At 32.6% G+C, this 21,258-nt stretch overlaps 1 protein-coding gene across 1 annotated transcript in view; it reads left to right on the top strand.

The window, feature by feature from the left end:
• The window catches only part of Nox (NADPH oxidase), a 200,882-nt gene that overhangs the window by 19,651 nt on the left and 159,973 nt on the right, over window positions 1-21,258 (top strand). Inside the window, exon 2 of the mRNA XM_089646440.1 lies at window positions 1,937-2,428. Within this exon, the coding sequence (XP_089502566.1) occupies window positions 1,976-2,428 (453 nt within the window). The 5' untranslated portion in view covers window positions 1,937-1,975. The remainder of the gene's footprint in view (window positions 1-1,936; window positions 2,429-21,258) is intronic.

The following is a 21,258-nucleotide window of genomic DNA, read 5'->3' as shown; positions in this document are numbered from 1 at the left end:
CAATGATGGAAGACTAGGAAAATACTGAACTCGCAATCTGGACAGAAATTCAACACATTTGTCCGAACGCCTTCTACCAAGTCTAAGGCCAAGAATTGAAATCATACACTCAAAACCTGATCATGTTCTAAGTAAAATCTACGTAAAACGCATTCTATCTTAAGAAGAAGCTACAAGCCAAAAATGTGTATATTCTTGGTATACCTTATATTGTAGGTAATAGGCATTAAAATCGCTTGACAAACGGAGACTAGAAACGTTCGTTTCAAGCACAAAAGTGGTTTTTATTTATTTTGTAAATAATTTTATAATAAAGCAAAAAAATGAATCAAGTTAAACTGTTACAGATAATTTTAGCTATAATTCTGTTTTTTTTTTAAAGTTGTTTCCTTCACGCGTTCATACATTTCTATTGAAAAAATAGTTTTTTTAGTAGTTTACATTTTTATTTTTTATTGAGTAATTTATTATTTTATTTGTATTCTACTCAAGCGAAACGATAAAAAACCTTCAATTTATCTATATAAAGCATATTTTTTGGTATTCATAATGTACACCGATTCGTTATAAAGATTAATCAAAATAGTGATTTAGCATTAAGCTTCGCCTTAACGTCATGTAAGAATGTTTTTGCTTGCTTAAATTTTTAATGCATACGAATTATTTTATCTAAGAATATTATGTTGTTTTACAAGTCACGTGCAAAAGTGTGCTTAAAAATAAGCGATATGTCACGAATTTTTGAATGATTTGTAATTATTATCACTTGATCGTTTTTGCTGATATTGCCGTTTTAAGTAATAATAACTCTTTCCTATTTTCAAACCATGAGACTATCGTCTATTTATATTTTTCTCAAACACGTTTTACCAACATCGAGAAACCACGTAATCAATTTTGAAGACGATTAGAAAAACTTGACAGTTGCTCGAGGATTGTTGAATTCGTTGATCGTGTAGGAATTACCTTGCTAACTAGCAATAATTCTTCAATGTGTTAAATTGTGATAATCTACCTGTATGGGGAAAATAATTCTAATCATCTGTTTTATTGTCTTCGGATGGGTTGTTTTGATCGATTCATAAAATTTCGATGTTATTTTTCAAGGTTCTATTCAAGTTCTATAATTATTTCAGTTCTATGAAATAAACTGATTCATAACGGAACAGATATTGTAATGAACTTTCACAAAACTTGAAAATTAGCTTTGAAATTTGATGAATTATATAAAATTTGTTTAAAAAATGGTCATTAGTTTTTAGAAATACGTTGTGACCTAAAACTATTAGAGCTAACTTGGAAGAAAGGTAAGACCAGCTCAGAAATATGCCTTGTCACACAACTCTTGCTTCATTCACATTCATAAATAGTCTCACATCGTTTCTTCTTAATTCTGACTCCTGACCTGACCCGGTTCAAGTATTTCATTCAGTTCATTAACTCTTAACTTCTAATTCTAGTAAGGCACAGATGTTTCGCCAAAATTCAAATATAACGTTGTCATCAAATGGCCACTTAGCCCTATTTTTGACGGTTGCAAGGATACATACCATAAGGCTACTAACACATACGCCTCGGGGATATATAGCATTCAGTCTACTCTCACCGTTCCTCTGCCGGCTCCATGACTGACTGCTATAATATACAAAAGAGTTTAGTTATCAGCTATGATTGAAATAGTTATTGGATTCCAATAATTTCAAGGGACTATACATCTCTCTAATTAATGACAGGCTTGTACGTTAGCTTGCATATCAGAGTTTTGTAGGTTAAACATTACGTCACAGTCTGAAATATCAATGACCACAGTAATTATAATTTAATTCAAAATGACCTACGGTGATTCTGCATTAATCATGCCTGCTCTAATCAAAATCAAATTGTTCCAACTGTAAAGTTAATCAAAACGCCTAATGATTGTGCTCTTTGTTCGTAGCAACCAGTGAAATATATGTGTAATGAATGATTACGCAAAATGGCCAACGTTGACCAGAATGTTAAAATAATCGACACAAAAAGTGACACAAGTTATAACAGTGATACAGATGAAGAAAACAATGCAGTAAAAAATGATGCAAGTCGTAGGGAAAGTTTAGCTAAGCTTCATTTTCAAATGCACGTTGAAGAGCCAGAAAAAGAAGAGGTGAAGAAAAAATCAAGACCAAGAAGTGGCTCCTTGGGTTCTCAACCAAAATCAGCCGATGCTTCTTTCGAAGATGACAACAAACCGGTTATGAAAGCTTCGAATGGGAAGATGCCAAAGTTGGTTTCAGTTCCCTTAAACGATGTGCCTAAGAAGTCTTGTATGGAGGAAGAGATGATACGGGAGAAACGCAGGAACGCATTGCTGAAGGAGTGTGCTCATATTCTGAAGCAAGAGGAACAGAAATATACCAAGGAGTCTTTGAAACGTGTTCTGCAAGATATGGTGAGTTGACATTTGTTTTTACGTTTGGATATAATATATGTTCGAAGGCATGTTTCTTTCACAGAAAATGTTTATTTATTACAGAAATTAAATCCTGTAAATCAGAAGTTGTTATTGCAAACCCCTTTTCAGCCTGGTTTACGCTTCGACGATTTAAAAATATATTTAACATCTGTATTAACCCACACGCCGCCGATATTTTTTCAAATTTAACAAAACATAATTCCTACTTCGGTCTCACTTTACTCGAAAACAACAGCTCAAATTAAAAAAGTTATACCACGTTGATCAAAATGTGAAGAACATTCACATCCTGAACACACCTCACTCTATGATACCGGGCACCCCTGCTAAATCACCAAAAGTTGCGAACCACTTGGGGTGACCTATGGCAAAGGTGTTAGGTATCCAATAAATGGTTGCCGGGGCAACGGTACCTTAACCCGCCTCCCATATTTTAGTTGTGTAGCGGTCTATCATGTCTGCCTAACCCCGCGGGAAACGGCGAGAATTTTAGATCGGTAGTTAGTTTATTATTTCTAATTCTGAATTCTCCACACCTGACCAAAAATGCTAAATTAATTTATAATTAAATAGATTTAAAAATACCGGAATCTTAAATACGTATTGCTAAATAGTGTTCAAATGAGGTAGTTGGAATGCCATCATTAGTATAAACCGTACTTAATCACAAGTTATTTATTTCAGCACAAATCTAAACATTAATGATAAATCAAAAGGATTACGCAAAACTTTTTCTTGTAGTTTTTAATCGTACATTTGGTGAGATGGATGATTACAAAGATTTAAGAATAAGTTTTCTTGGAAATAATAATTAAATGAAAAGTTATAAATCAAGATTTTATTTCGTTGAAGCAAAAAAGACAACAAGATTTAAAAAATTGGTAAAAAGGATAAATTTCATTATGTTACTTATTATTTGAACAGGTACCTACCGCACTAGGGTCATCTGCCCACTGCTAGTGAGAATAAGGTATTTTAATTTGAGGAAGATTGTTAGGCTAAAAGGAAGAAGAATGGTGATACGGACGTAAGAGGACGAGGAAGATGAAGGTTGATAGTAGGTAGGTGGATATTCTGATCTGGTCATCAAAAATAATTGAGCCAATTGAAAATTATTTAAAATACATAGCAGTTTAGTTCATTCACAGTCCTTTTCACTAGTGATTCCTGCTCCAAGGCGGACTGTGGTTAGATGCGTTGGTGTTACATAATGATTTTCTCTTCTTCATGTTTGTTGATTTCTTCATCTTCATGTGTGTTGTTTTCTTCGTCTTAATATTTGTTGTATTCTTCATCTTCATATTTGTTTATTTCCTCATATTCATGGCTGTTGACTATTTCTTCTTCGTGTTTGTCGATTCCCTTATCTCCATGTATGTTGATGCTCTCATCTTCAGGTTTTTTGATTTCCTCATCTTCAAATTTGTTTATTTATTGATCTTCCCGTGTGTTAATTTCCTCATTTACATGTTTGCTGATTTCCTCATCTTTCTGGCTGTTGATTTCGTCATCTTCGTGTTTGTTGATTTCCTCATCTTCATGAGGAAATCAACAAACACGGTTTTGATTTCCCCATATTCATATTTTTTGCCTATAGGTTGTATTAGTGTTACTTTAATTATTAAGTATTTTGATTTAATAATGTTTTATTAAAGCTGTGTATGGAAGAATAAACATTTCCCGTAATTGGCATTAATTACCGAACATGATAGTAACTCATAGAATTACATTGAAAAAATAGTTGTTGCCTTTTACGTGTCACTGGTATTCAAAAATGAATCATAAGTAGATTTACTGTACTGTCAATTATTATGCGATATATTTTATAATATAAAAACTAGGACAGACATAAACACTTCTATCTCATAATATCTGCATTATCAATACATGTATGTGGTATTAATGAAATCTTTTTGCAATTCGTTAAGCGCAGGTGAATGAATATTGTTATATGGAGACAAGATGTGAGAATTGCAATCTAGCAGACTTTATTGAAAAGGAAAATAATTTATTTAGGTATTTTGTATAAAAGGTATTCTGCATAATTAAACAAAACATACAAGCTTTTAACGTGAATCTAGGATAAAACTAGGGTTTTGTTAATGTTTCTTAATATTATTCTAGCTTATCGTTTTCTCACTTGTAGATATGTTTATTTTATCTATGATTATTTCTATATATATTTTGTCAATGGTTATAATTTCGATTTTCAAAAGTGTAAGTACGGGTTGTTTCGAAGAATTTGAACAATTCATCAAATTACAACGTTCATTTTCGGGTTCTGTGAAATCTTCTTCAAGTCCTGTTCTTATACCATCATAGGCTAGTTGTTGACAGAAATTAAATAATAACAGAACTTGAAAAATCTTTCCAGAACTTGAAAATTAACTTGGAAATTTGAAGAATTGTTCAAATTCTCCGAAATAACCCAACCTAATCTTACTTATTCTCTCGTATTACTTATTTTTGTTGTAAACAATGCTTATTTAGCTGAAAAATATAACGGAAACTAAAATATTTCCATATGTCTTCATTGTATATGTATAAACGTATAAACACATTTTTTAGTAAGACGGAATTTATTAAATAGTGTCAGCCGGCGTTGTAACAATCGCATCAAAAAGGCAGGGTAAAATAAGATTATTTTCGTGACGAAAAATCAATTAATTGTTCCTCTTTCCTACCTTCACCACTACCTTCAACCTCAAAACATACCCCGATTGGAGATGCCATACTCTCACTGTCTCCAGACGGTTGGGAGCAGTTGGGGCTCTTGTGCGGTATTCACATTTACAAAAAAATCTAAATTATTTTTTTTAATTTTTGCGGCACGTTAAATATCAGTACCCACCTGAAAAACCATAATTCAGAAATGAAACATCGCTTGAAATGGCTTTATCCCTGTTTAGCGACAATATATAATTAGCCATGTACTTCACCACCTTCCTCTTCCCATCTCCTCCCCCCGTCTCCTTTATCATCATTTAGGGATTCCATGGTCCCTGTATCGAACGTCATCAGCATCATCAATATAAAATGTACATCAATTATAAAAAAAAAACACAACAAAATGCCATCATATTTACCACTGTCGAAAACTATGTAAAACCTTCCATAAAACTAATGTTGATAAACCTGCCTTACATATAGGTAACTCATGTTTAAAAACCTGCCCTGCCGTTTAACGGTAAATTTTATCGCTCGGACCTAAAAGGCAGTTGTCTCGCTTCAACTCAAGCAACCATCTTACTCTGGCTAGGCAGCCGCTGATTGGCTAAGCACAAAACCTGCTTGAGCGACCCACGTATATCCAAGAGATTTGTAAAAAAATACAAATTTGCAAGCCCTTCCTGTAATAATAGGAAACAATGTTAACTAAATAATTATATACAAAGATACTTATATGTTAATTAAATAAGCTCGAATAGAAATAAAATATGTTACACGTAAGATAATTATGTAATCAGCGAAACTCTGAAAATGTTACAGAGATTTGACCACTTATCTTGTAGAATATGTCTTATTATAACTAAATAAACAATATTGCGACGATGTGGTTTTGGCAGGGCGACAGAGGCAGATAAGGTCTAATATTATAAAATATTCCTATATTTCTGAGATAAACAGATTTTATCCTACAAACGTGGCGAGCTTCATAGCAAGAAAAAAGCAAGCTCGTTACGGGAATTTCATAATACAATCAAGGGTCGGAGGCGCGGTCCTATAGAATCTTATAAAGGCGCCGCAAAAACCGGTCCCTGCCCATTCCGCCATAAGCCCTGGACCGAGCAACACCTACCGCTGTCCGCTCTGCCTGACCCGCTTCGCTACCTGAGAGCAACACGCTGTGTTTGATTTCAACCCGGTTCCCCCCCCCGCTCCACTTCCGCTGTCTACTGCAACTGCCTGCTGCTGAGCTCGCTGCTCACCGACAAGCCAACGACGCCCCGACGTCGCGGCGCCTCTGCCTCGGGCTTCACTGAGCCTTCCCAACAGCCAGCCTCGGAGAGAGGATCTGCCATTGCCTACTGAACCAGCCAGCGCCCCGCAGAGCCGTTACCGACTGAGCCTGGAGGGATACAAGAAGTTGCACCCGCAATAAAAACCAACCGCTTTTATAAAAGCGTTCTTTTCAATATGCAAATTACAAATGTCGAATATATCGTCTTTCTCAAGACGCATTCATTTATGCAAACATACAAGAGTCGATATTCCCTGGATCGAGGGGACTGAACGTTGCCGACTGAGCCAGCCCGCCTGCCAGCCCGCCTGCCAGCCAGTCCCGGAGAGCCTTCCCTCCAGCGTGCGGTCCTGCTCACTGGCCCCGATGTCACAGAGCCGTTACTGACTGACCTTGGACGAATACAAGGAGTTTTATCCGCAATAAAAACAACCGCCTTTATAAAGGCGTTCTTATCAAAAGCAAATTACAAATTTCGAATATATCGTCTTTCTCAAGACGCATTCATTGAGGCAAACATATTACAATAGTCGATATTCCCTGCATTTTTATGATATTTTAAATAACTCTGTAATGATTCAAATGAAATACCTCAAGTGCTTTATTTGAATCATTACACAGGACAAAGGCAAATGTGTGCCGGTGCTTATATTTTACAGTTTTTTCTTGTGCAGGCAAACACGTCCCGTACAGTCCCATAGCCTCCGAACAATTGCAATCCTTGAGTCGTATTTACAGTTAAAAATATATCGTGAGCTTAAAAAAAACAAACTCAAATGCAGTCAGAGGTCTAATCATTGCTTTTAAAACATCTATCATAAATAACTACTAGAAATGAATCCGTAGTAACATTATTTTATAGTAAAATCTGAAGATAACATTTAATACACCCGAAATAACCTCTGCCAATAAATCAAGAAGCGATTAATTTGATATTTTTCTCAACGGTCGCGGGTTACAAAGTGCGCTGTAAAATTAATGTTTCTGTTTTATGCTGTTTGATTAATGGCTTGAATGTTGCGTTTTCCTCACCATTTTTTCAAATCACGACGTTAATCGTGTTGTGATTTTTTAAACATTTATTCTACTACCTACTTTTCAATGATAACCTCTTGTCTACACTAATGTAGTCGGTTACAAACAGATAATAGAATCAAGAGAGATGTGCCATGATTCATTAACCGCGCATCAAAGTGTCGTCAATGTCATTCACCCATGTCATTGCAAATTGCATCACTTTGTATAGCCGGTTTGATAGTCAAAATATTGACAAAAATCTTCCTTTTCTTAAATACGTCTATTCAAATTTCAGTAATGAATGAATGCACTTCTTGGAAGCGGTAATTAACCCACTTGCCTACATTTGATCAAGCAGAAACTCTGCAAATGGACTCGTTGTCAATGACGATACATTCTATCAACTTTTGGCGGCAATCACGTACAAGTAGGCGAACATATAGTCATATCTCTAAAATCGGATGACATTACATCAGTTAAAATACGAAATAAATTATTTCGGTTGTCGACTCCAGATCGTGGGTAGGAAAGTTGAATCCTCAGTCATATCAAAAAATATTGTTTTTTATTGAAGAAGAAGATAATACTAATAATCTAAACGAAATGTGAAACAGAACAAGACACAGAAAAAAATAAAGAACGGGAACAACCAAGAATCGAACTCAGGATCTCTTTTCTTACCGGGATCGGCGTCTTAATCAACTTTTCCTTTGGGATCTATTTATTAAACGGTCATATTTGTCGATCAATTGTTGTCAATTCAGAATCAAAAATATCAACTCTATATATTTATTTGTATTATCTTTTTCTACAATGATATATTACATTGAGCTCTTCACACTCTAAACAATATTTGTCTTAATTCTAACATTGACATTTTTCGGATTCACTGCCCAAATTCAAACGTGGCATCATATCAATAATTAAACTATTCAATGCGTATACATGCAGACACACACACACACACACACCCTTACATTACACACGTCACACACACACACCTATAAACTACAAATGTCACCTGGTAATTAAGGAATAAACATACCACTTAACAGACATTGCAAGGAAACACATTACAGGTACCCAACATGAAATATCTTATTCCTGTATATTTTTCAATCACTGTAAATCGTGTACTGTTTGTTTCTATAATATAAAATAAAAATAAATAAAAATAATTCTCAAAATAAGTTAAAAATAATAAGTTGTTTGAATATTTTATTTATTTTTTAATTTTAGAAGACACTTTATAATAGATGTATTATAGAAAAAAAATACGGGTAATTTTTTTAGTTTCTATGGCCTTGATGGACTCCTACTTTAGTACCTATTTAATTTTGTTGTTACAGTTCGAATATATTTATACTAGCCTCTTATTTCGTGGGTTGAACTGGAGTATGTACGTTATTCATTATTTTTTAGTACCAAGTTGAAATGAATAGTAACCACTTGAAAAGGAGGATAAGAAAATACTTTGCAATATGTTTGCGAATGGGAAATCCTTGACACAAGAGTTAAGATTGTGAACTTGGGAAGAGTACAATACCAAGACAGAAAGGTCGGTAAATGATAGAATAGTGAATGCAGGTTGCACAAAAAATATAAATTAAATAATGCAATAGTCAACTCATTTACAAACAAACAGTTTTTTTCATTTTTTGTCTTGTAAATACAACCATTAGGATGGTAAAAGTAATAAGGCCAGATCAGTCGCAGTACTAGTTAGTTAAACACACGAAAGGGTATTGTTATAAACACTAGCTAGTAGATTACGAAAAAATCCACAAAATCAACAAAAAAAACTAAACCTCATTGCAGTGTGTACTCACGTAAGTATATATAGTATATAGTACAGCTTCATTTACGAGAAAGCGACAAAGTTATACGATCGCATGGCGCTAGGAAGAAACTGTACGCCGAGAACAATTTTTTTCTGTTATGCTGTGGATATAGCTTTTTATTTTATTTATACTCGCTACCTCTGAATTTGTGAACCACACATACGACTCATGGATCTCATTTCTACAGCATTCAGTCTACTTTCGTCCTTTCTATGCGGGTTCCATGCCTCACTTCCGTACATCAGGGTAGGTACCAGCACTCCATTGTGGACTGTTGGCTTCGCTTCATTGCACAATTTTTTTAAATGAAATTTTCAAACGCTAAATACCTGTTCTTACCGAAACTCAACAAATTATGCTTTGGCGATTAAATGAAAGTGATTGAATTAATTATTACATCAGTAATAATTATTTCAATTGCTACCCGGTTTCGCCCATTTTCGTTTTGCATTTTGAAAAATTTAGATCAAGCATTTTTGCATTTTGACTTACTTTTTGAAAGCAAAACATAAACAGCATAAACCCGGAAAAAATTGCTTGAACCTTAAAGGTAAAATAGATCAATTATCATCATTATTATAAAATATATGCATAAACTTAAATCGAAACTGTTACTTTACTATTTTTTGCTTAAACTTTGTAATATTTTAACTTTTAATCTGTAACCGTAAAAAAAATATTGCAAATGGAACTTAACTGGGTTATTTTATATGGATCATTTCGACTTAAAATTAATATATACAAAAATTTTTTTGAAAAAAAAAAACATTAAAAAAGTCACCGGAGACCAAAATTTAATTCGCATTTTTTACTCAAAATAATTTCAGGAAACACTGGCTGAAGTAAGTCAAGTGCGTCCCTCTACACCCTGTTTATATGACTTTTCCTGAATAATCTTAAATTAAAAAAAAATTGTTTCTAACTTTTTATTTGCTAGTGTGATACATAAATTGTAATGTATACACCAACTATATATCTATATTTTGTTGTAGGTACTTTACGTAGGTTCATTATGAAGAAAAACATAAATGCAGAAATGTTTATGGCTTCATGTAAAAATTCCATTTTAATCAAATTCAATCATTCATCAGATATTCAGTACATCATTTTAAACAGTTAGCAATTTCTTGATCCTTTAATATTGTTCTAATTATAGTTACGAGCGAATTAAATTCAAAGAATCACATTATATTTCTGACAGTAGGTACATAAGGTACAAGTACAACACTTCTGCACGTTTTGCCTCAGGTAATGAGATGAGTTTAAGTAGAGTTGGTATATTGCAGAATTTTGTGTCAATAACAATGCCGTTACAATATATATGTTAAAGGAAATGTATGAAATCTGTCATTGTTTTCAATTCCTAGGAAATCTATGCATTTCCTACATGACAATTGGAAATGTAAAACGATATCAATGGGTGTGCGGGGATAGTCTAACCTAACCTAACCTACAATCCACTGGAACCGGCCAAGGATTTAAAAAGTGCCTTTGCAAGAAGAACTGTACCACAGCAAGATGTCTGTTCTATAAAAATAAACTATTTTGTACTTCCAAGTGCTTCCAAGTTCTTTGACGTGATTACTTACCAAATGAAAGTTAAGTTTATAAGAATATAACAAATAAAACAACGTGTTTTATTACAGAAAGCATTTTTTTATACATTTCCTTATACGATATTGGAATTATATACAATTCCTATGAAATGTATACATTTCCCAGGATATGTATGTATTAAATAATTTTTAAAACAATATTTTATACATTTCCTAAATAGCTTCGGAATTGAATACATTTCCTAGGAGTTGTATACAATTTCTAGATATCATACATTTCCGGTAACATATATATACAATACCTACCCACTTAATTATAAACAAGAAATATTTTATTTCTAATAAGGAATTATACATTTTGTCCAAACAAATGTCACCGTATCAATGATATTAATTTTTTCAAATTTTTCTTCAGACCTGTGGGTATCTTAATATTGATTATTTCGATTTGACAGCTCTTCGTATAACTCTGGCGGGATAAAAATGTAGTATTAAAAATGGCTACCATCTTGAATCGGAACCGAAACGTAACAAAAATGTACAGACAGATAAAGTGCCAAATGGTATAATATTTATTATATCCATCACAACATTCCACTTGCTCAAAAGTCTCACCGAGAACATCTTGTACGTTAAAGTAACCATTAAAGATCCATTCTTGTGTATGCTATGTCATTGAAAACATTTAGAAGTCAATATAATTGTTGCCACGGCCGTAATAGGTCAATATGGGATGGGCTGCAAGACTTTACACGCTGTTTTTAGTTACATGAGCATCCATTGTTTCGTTCGCAATGTGGTCGGCCTCTTTATGGAGTGTACTGTACACCTTCCCTGCGCCGTTATTGCTTGTAATTGTATCAATTATTCATTGGAACACACGTTTATTCTTTACTCTTTTTAGTACTTGTGTTTTATATAGGCATGCCGAAACATTTACTTTCATCACTTTAAAGAAAATGTCTGAACTTGAAACTTTTACAAGTAACTGAATTTTTATTTATATTAATCGACAGTCTTTTATCGAAGAAATAGCTGTTCGAGTGAGACCCTACACTTTTCATCTTATGTCGTTTTTAAGCTAGAAAAATCTTACGCCATTTCTATTTCCAGTTTTGCGTAACCCATCCAAATCTTTTTATTTTATTTTTTATAGTGAATACCTCACAAGAGTCCCAACTGGTCCCGTCTGGAGCCAGTGAGACTATGGCATCCCCAATTGGGGGATGTTGTGAGGCTGAAGGTAAGTGGGGAAGGGAAAGAGGAAGGTGGGGAAGTAACTGGCTATTCAGATCTAGTCACTAAACACGGCTAAAGCCATTTGGAGCAACGTTTCAATTCATAAGCGTAATAACATAAGCGGAACGGGAATTTAATATAGGCTGTCTAATAAACTATCAACTAAGTAAACCATCTACCATTTTTCTATTCGCGAACAATCAAAAATCGTCACTAAAAATTATATGATTTTTGATAATCCGGTTAAAAACGGGTTTGAAGGGCGTTTTCTGAATACTTTTAGTAAATTCCTAATATATTGGAACACGTGTTCATGCACTTGCATTTGCCTTGATAATATTGTGAAAATGTGAAAAGATAAGGATTTTTATGAACACGTGTTCCGATGTCGTGAAAATACATTCGTGTTCAATGAAAGATTATCATGAAACCTATTAAGGCATAGCTTAATGCTAAATCACTATTTAATTGATCTTTATAACGAATTGTGTACATTATGAATACCAAAAATTATGCTTTAGATAAATTTAAGGTTTTCCTATCGTTTCGCTTGAGTAGAATACAAATAAAAAAATAAATTACTCAATAAAAAATATAAATGCAAACTACTTCAAAAAACATTTTTTCAATAGAAAAGTATGAACGCGTAAAGGAGACAACTTTAAAAAATATAGCATTATAGCTAAGATTATCTGTGACAGTTTCACTTGATTAACTTTTTTAATTTCTTATAAAATTATTTACAAAATAAATAAAAACCAGTTTTGTGCTTGAAATCGACCGTTTCTAGACTCCATTTGTCAAGCGATTTTAATGCCTATTACCTACAATATAAGGTATACTAAGAATGTATACATTTTTGGCTTGTAGCTTCCTCTTAAATCATTCGTTAAGGGCCTGCAATCCCGGATTTTTAACCGGATTATCAATTATTTGAGGTGATTCTTAATAAATTAGCAACACTCACATTTCTCAGAGTATACGCGAACAATTGAGTTAGTAAAGTCATCAACATACTCCAAGTATTAACTATTAATTTACTTATTAAAAAATATTATACTAATTTTTCAGGTTTAATAAAGAAATTTATTAAACCTGTACAACTAGTATAATATTTTTATCAAAGCAAATAAAAATATTATACTAATTGTACAGGTTTAATGAAAAAATCTGCCCTCTGAACCGTCTTTATTGATGTAGTTATTAAAAATCCAATATCATAATCAATAGAACCAATTCTACCCAAATATTTCCACCATCAATTAAAAATTAACTAAGATATTATAACTTTTAAAATCGCTGATAATCATTTTAATTTACAAAAAAATAATTGCCTGTATCGGCAAACTAGATTGAGGTCAAATAATACACATTTTAAATTGCATAGCACCGTGGGAATTCTTTTTTTATAAAGAAATTAAATTAACTAATTAATATTGGAAATTCTTGAATCGTTGACATTTTGGGAGCGTTTAATAATTATAGATACGCGTTTAATAATTATAGATACGCGTTTAATAATTATATATATTAATGATAGCTTCAACATCTACCGATCCAAAATAAACTCCTACTTATCAGAGTGTTTTTTTTAAAGTTAGTTATTAATTAAAATGTTAATGATTAATATGGTGGGCGATGGGTTAACGAAGTCAAGTAATTTTAATGAATAGTGAACAAAAAAATCTCGAAAATATTATTACGAGCGATTTTGTTATTAGTCATGTTTTAATTGGTTTAGATTTATTTCGATGGTTTATCTTCAGTCTCTCTCATTTTTTAATTTTTACACAAAGGATTATTTTTGAAATAACTACCATTATAAGTTACCTCTAAAATCGTGAATAATTGATTTTTTTTTAATTTTCTCTATTTTATAATTTAAAACACAAAATAAATGAAATTGTACATATCCTTATAGATACAGGATGTGCGGGGGTAAAGTGCGCTAACTTTGTGGGGGGAGGTGAGGTGATTACATGATTTTAGAAGAAAAAAAAGTTAAGTTACTTTTTTCGAAGTTCCAATGATTTAAGGTAGTTTTTAGATTAAAAAGTTGAATTATTTGTATAGGAAAATAAATATAAATATTTTTTTACTGTAAAATAGAATTATCTCCCGAATTTAGTGCACTTTATCCCCAGACACCGTGCATATTTTGCATACATTTTGACTAAAAATAATTATTGGGTAAGAATTTTGGCCCCAAATCCAAATTTAAGTTTTGTATGAAAAAGGCCATACAGCGGTTTCTCTTGAATTAGGACTTAATATGTTTTTTTTATGTTTTAATCTAAGCTACATTGAGTATCACATATTATTGAGGTTATTTTCAATGAAACTATAAGAATTTTACATTAATAAATTAAATACCAAATACAACTCGGTGGGTTAAAAAAAAATGGAGCCGGGTTTCGATGCAATTTAAAAGAAAAAACATATTTTATTAACCTCCTAGAGAGAGAAAAATTTTGGAAATTGGACAAAAAATTCTCTTTCAGACTCGATTTACTCGAAAACGAGAGCTCAAATCAAAAAAGTTTTACAGCAAAATTGACTCAAAATGTGTTGTAGATTTACCAGTGTTAGGCTTGTACTACGAGTTTCCGAACACCGTGTATCAAAAGTATGTATCGTTGCATGATTTACAGCTGCTATTTTATCCACCATTAGTATTTACTAAGGATACTGTTACATTTTTTAGGTCTCTCTAATTTGTCAACAACAAACAACAACAAAAATCATTACACTATGAAGAAAATTAACAATATATATTTTTTAAAGGAAATGGATTTTCACAAATCTTACAATTAAAATATCCCGTGATTTTTACGGGTCTGCGCTAGTACAAGAATGTAATGTAAGTTGAACGAAGATTCCCACAAATAGGTAATTATGTAATAAAGCAATTTGGGAGGTCTAAGTCGTAAAAATAAAATGTAGTTTAATTTTTACGGTTGGTCTTATATCGTGTTTCTGCGCATTCACTGCGGAGGGTAATCAATCAGTTTTAAAGATTCCTTTACGTTCATTCAGAAGTTGCAATAGAAACCTTAATATCACGAGGAATGGAAAACTACATTACCCAAGTGTTATGAAGACTGTAATGCTCTCCGAAACGTTGACTAAAGAAGGAGGTAACACAACACGGCGTAATCCCTAAAAAATAAACACTTATGGTCGTGAAAATCTTAAATCATATCACTTCGCAGTCTGTTCAAGCAAGAATTTGGCTTACAATTATTTCGCATTGATCCACTTTGAATAGGACAGAAGAGCGTGTGCAGCTACATTAAATTGAATCTTATTTATCAACTCAATACATTGATTATTATTGTTAACAATATACAAGAATAATGCATCTATATGATGCCTTCGTACACTCAATGAATCATTTTTAAATTATGAAGCTGCCTCAGCATAATTATTGAATCTTACAAATGACCTGTAACAAAGATATTTATATTGAGATTTTGAAACGTGAAACTATCGTCAGGTGAAAAAATAATAGCAGGATCTGCAAGAGAATACAACTCAAGGTTGCCTAAGGCCTGAGGAAGACATGGCATAACCAATTAAACGAAACAAATAACAAAACATTAGTTTCACTGGCAGAATAGTGGTGAAAGTAGACTGCGTGGATTATAATACGTGAGATCCCTGAGGCGTTTGTGTGGTAAAATCATGTATGATCGGATTATGAACGAGGACCTGCATTGTAGGTAAATGATTTACCGAGATAACTAAACCGAATAATCATAGATAGGTATAAGTGAATTTACATGGTTTCCGAAACTAGTAGTCTGAGTTATATATAAACTGGTGAATTCTCATCGCTTTGGGATCGATTTTACTGAAGAACGACTTTTTTATTTGAGCTATTGTTTTTGAGTAAATTGAGTCCGAAGTTGAAAAAATTTTTTTTAAATCTGTCGCTACGCGATAACTGTTTATTGTCCTTTGAGCTGGAGAAGAATAATTATCAGAATAAATTGAATGCAGTAAAACTGATATTCCTCATATGTATGTTAAGAGCGGAGGGGGCAATATAGGTATGACCATATCTAAAATGAATGCAAGGCCCATGAAAACGCTTTGAACAAGAGAGTAGTATACTGATTCTGTGATGTTTTGGATTTTTCACGTGAATTCCGCACACACACTGTATCAACTGCTACCCATGGAACTATGGCGTGAAGGAACGGAGATGTTTTATTTTATTTATTTATTTATTTAACGCCCAGAGGGCTTTAACATGTTTGGTAGTAAAATTTTAATTTGACAAATACTTTGAAACATAAAAAAAAGAATAAAATTACATTTGATAAAAGCTATGCAACAAGTCATACAAACACAAGAAACAAAAACAGAAAACTACAGCTATTTGTAGTTTTTTTTTTTTTTTTTTTTTATTAACAAAATTTTTGATACTTATATACAATTCAGGTACACACATAATAATAAAGAATGAAAGAGTAACAAAAAAATCCCACAAAGGCGAAGCCTGAGCGTGGGTATTATAGTGTAAGGATAAAACAGTGTTGTTTACAATATATTTTTTAAACATGTAAAAAGTATCTATAGAGATCAATGTGATTGGTTTTTTTTTTACAGAAGTTTCTATTTTTTACAGTTTACATGATGTGTTGAAATAAATGTTTTAAATGATCCACAAAACTTGCCAAGTTGATATTGAATATGTCAACATCACCCAAGTAATGATTTCCCATGGTGGGAAGTAGTTGTATCGGAGAGTGGGCAATGTAGTTACGCTTATGTGTGCTGCTGTAGAATATTGTATTTTGTCGTGTTGTTACTGTTTACTGTTTTACTGTTACTGTGAAGTACTTGGCTGTTAAAATCTGGTCACTAAACACGTTTAAATCCACTTAAAGTAACAAGGATTCGATTCTGAATGGTTGTCTTTCACTTCAGAGTAATCTACTACTCTGCCTCTATTTGGTAATGCAAAGTGAATTAACGGAGAAAGGAGTATAAGTTGATAGAAGAAGCATTCTGGGACGTCATGTCAGTTTCAAGCAACTAGTTCAACTTGAGACTCGACTCGAGTTGTTCTTGATTTTTCTGTATCCAATATTGAGGCTTTATGGTACGTTTCGAAATTGAGTTCTTCGACCCCGGGCAGGCTTTGAATGGATTTCATTACAATTTGTCTGCCTGCTAGACCTTTTGTTCTTCTTCGTGGGTGATTAAAAAACATTATTTTAATTTCGACCCGTAAAACAATGACCAATAAGTGTATCAAATGTTATATCAAAGATTGAGAACACGAGGAACAACTCGTGAGTCAGACGAGATAAATAAATAAACAAAATAGGCACATAGACATCCAAATTAATAGACTAGCCCAGTGGTCGGCAAATTTAATGGCCAAAGAGCCAAATATGCACATAACAACGATTAAAAAAAATTTGAGAGCCAAATCTGTTTTTTAATTAAATAAACCTTTATTATAATTTTGGACCTTCATTAAATTACGGGTTCACCGAATAAAACTTGATTTCACAGAATAAAGATTTATTCGTTGATACACAATAAAATGAAAGTAAGGTATTCATAAATTTAAATCATGACAATGACTGACAAACACTTAATGCGAACAATGTCTTTGCACCTCCTTGGAAAGTTTCAGTAAGTCAGGTTTGTGGTTGTGGTTTTTAATTTTAGGCATGATTCCAGGTTCTCATCATTAAGACGACTTCACAGTTTAATTTTGATCAATTCATGCTTGAAAAAGATTGTTCGCATTAATATATAGCCAAATGAATGTGTAACCAAAAAAGGAAAGAACAGCAAACGCGAGTTTTTTCAGCTCATCGTAAGATTCAGGAATACTATTCCAGACGTTGATAATGATCATGTCTTCCTTCTCCAGGTTTTTCAAAGCACCCACTTGTGTTGTGAACTAAGATCACATTTCTTCTTCTCCAATATTTCCAAATCATTACAAAAACGTTGAAATTTAGAACTCCATATTTCCTTCGTTTTTAAATCCTGCAATTGTATTTCAAAGTTACCAAGGAGAAAATTGCAGCTCAGTTATCGTAGCATTAAGAGGATTTTTGATGAATGCTAAGGTCGCTCTGCTGTTTAAACTCCTGAAACCTGCTGATACCTGCTGCCCGTGGATATTTGTGCCAAAGCTGCACTCGAGAAGCCAAAGAGCCGCATGCGGCTCTGGAGCCGCACTTTGCCGACCACTGGACTAGCCCATCAGGGAAAAGGGAAACAAAACAAGTTGCACAAGACAAGTGTGTTATAATTTACCCACATCACTCATTTTATGCGTCGCAACTCAACCCAATATAAAAGCGATTCGGTTTTTTTAAACCGTTTTTATTTTTCGTAATACTTACTTTCCGAACCTACGCAGAAAAGTTCCACAATGGATTGCGATGCAAATTGTTGCTTTACTTTAGCGAATTTTACTTTTCTACCCAGGGTCTGCTTATTTCAACGTAAGACTGATGTCGTAGATTATTCAAAGCATTGTCGAACCTTCCTGGTGCCAAAAATATTATCACGCGGTTTACCTCCAGCTCGTTGAAACGATACCCGGATTTCATGTTAGGGCAAGTCTATCAATTTGGATGTCTATGACACATACCGATAGTATTGAAAAGATGGAAAGATTCAAAAATATTTTTCGAACATACAATCCTCAATCCACCCGCAATACCAACGGGTTTACGGTCAAACCGCTACTGCAAAATATGTTATAATCAATTCAATTTTATTATCGTTAACCCACATTATAATATAAGTCAATTTATTTAATAAATTTACCTTTTGAAACATGTAATTTATTATTGACGAAGGAATGCCAATATATGTGGTCAAGTTATTCAAAATTGACGACTTTATTTATGAATATTTTAAACATTATCATTACACCCAATCATTTTTTGAAATTATCACCCTCATAAATTGATTGCAAATAACATTGCGACATTAAATTAATCGACAAAACCTATTACTGGAGCTTTCAGCAACTTTCTTCGTGAATAATCATTCATCTGTAGTTGAAATAATAATGTTTAGAAGGAAAAACAAGATACCTACTTAAAACACAATTTATAGACTGTGATGACCATATAGACTGTGATGCCGTTTATATTGGACAGAAAATTTGGACTCTTGGAGAAAAACCACGTCCCGCTTGATAACAACGAGCCTAAACCTTTACACATAGAAAGAAAGGGTTTTAGATTAAATTTACTAGAACAATTAGAGATAAATAAAAGAACTAATGATCCAAACATAACCCTAATTAATAATCAAACAAAAATGATCAATTCTCCCCTGTTTAATATTTTCAAAAAGTCGAAACAATATAATTCCTTAACATAATCACCCACGTACCAACAATTAAGAAAACCCTTATGTCATTAATTTTAACAGGTGTGCAAACACTGCTGGATTCCCAAATATTTTGGTTATTCCAATTCTTCATGAATCATTTTTGAACATTATAGAAATTTAAATGGGTGGGGATAAGTAAAATCATATAAATAAGTCGTCGCCGTGTGGACATATCCACAGTTTGATAATGGCCTCAAAAGCCGAAACAGCTGTCACATTAAAAACTGTAAAAATAACAGAAATACTTGCAGAACTTAATAATTATTATAACATTATTAAATTTGATTTATTTTAAATTTATTTAAAAAAAAATAAAAATAAAACACAGTTTTGATGAAATAACGAATCCAGTTGTTCTTTTCAATGGAAAATTCAAATGATCATAGCTGAAGATGAAACAAATATTATTAGCTGCTGTAAGCTTGAAATTGACATAACAATAAAATTGAGACAACAGAACGGTATGTACAAATTTAATTCGCATATTTTTGCACTTTCCGAACCTACGCAGAAAAGTCCCACAATTGACTACAATGCAAATTGTTGCTTTACTTTAGCAAAAAATACATATACATTTAAATGTACCTGGAACAAGATATCAATTTGCAAAACTGTTTTGTAAAAGTCATGTGTAATTTCAGATTTGGATAAAAAAAATAAAAACAACAAAACACTTATTGATCGTGAAACTCTTAATATCCCCCTCGCAAAATTTATTAGCGGAACACACATCTACTAAATTATGCAATTATTGTATGTTCCTACTTACTTATTTTTTTTAAATATGAGGTAGACCTTGTTATGTTCGTAAATGTAAAAAAATCCATGTTAAGCAAGACATTATTTTGCTCCTCCGTTTTTTCACGTTTTTTGCACGTTTCGCGGAGTCGAACCTATAACCCCCGATCGAACAGATGCGTGTTTCTAATAAATTCTTACAATTTTTTTCAAGATTTTAAAACTAGATATGAAAGCTGTTTACTCAGTTCAAAGTAACTCAAATAATAGCAGTGGCGGAACTATAAAAAGTGAAGACCCCGCAATTTAAAAAAAGAACTTACATAATTTGTAAATATTTCACTCACAAAACATTCATAAGATTCAATTCAATGTATTTTCAAGTGCTCAATATCAAAGTTAGAATCGTGGCTTCCTTATCTGGCACAAGAGCTTCTCTTTCCTAACAAGGTATAGATGACTAATAACTTAATGTTTCCCTTATTCAGAAAAAATATTAAATTACTATGCCGTGCCTTTAAAATTTTTCATTACACTTGCTTGATTTTGTATTTTAGAATTTTTATGTTGTTCATTATTTTTTTTTCTGACTTTATGTCCGGATTAAATCTTCCCCATTGGAAAAACTAAACCCTTCAACACACTTTTCCAAAAATGATCATCTAGGCAATAAACATTATGCAAGTGCATTATATAAGCAAAATAAATACAAAATACAAGAACAACGCGTCAACTCACCAGAGATCAAATGGGAAAATAATTCACCGACTCCAGATATTTTCATATCAGAGGGTTCGGCTCGGTAGAACTCCTAACAGGGCCTATAAATTCTACTGATCCCTCAACATAAATGTTTAAAAAATCTTTCGCTATCTTAGATGTTTTTAAAATGACTAATTTTTGCATTTTAATTATTATTTTATTCGTATATTTTTTATTACCCACGCCCAGGCATTGCTCTTGCGAGTTCCCTTAACTTTTTTAAAATTTTATATGTATGTTAAAATGTGGATACTTTTGTGTAAAAATATATATATACTAGGAAAAAATAAAAGAAAAAAAGTGAAGTAT

Source organism: Hesperophylax consimilis, chromosome 24 (assembly GCF_061612785.1).
Source record: "Hesperophylax consimilis isolate HC1 chromosome 24, BYU_Hcon_1.0, whole genome shotgun sequence".
Lineage (NCBI taxonomy): Eukaryota > Metazoa > Arthropoda > Insecta > Trichoptera > Limnephilidae > Hesperophylax > Hesperophylax consimilis.
The sequence above is the reverse complement of the archived record's forward strand: the minus strand, read 5'-3'. Positions and strand labels throughout refer to the sequence as shown.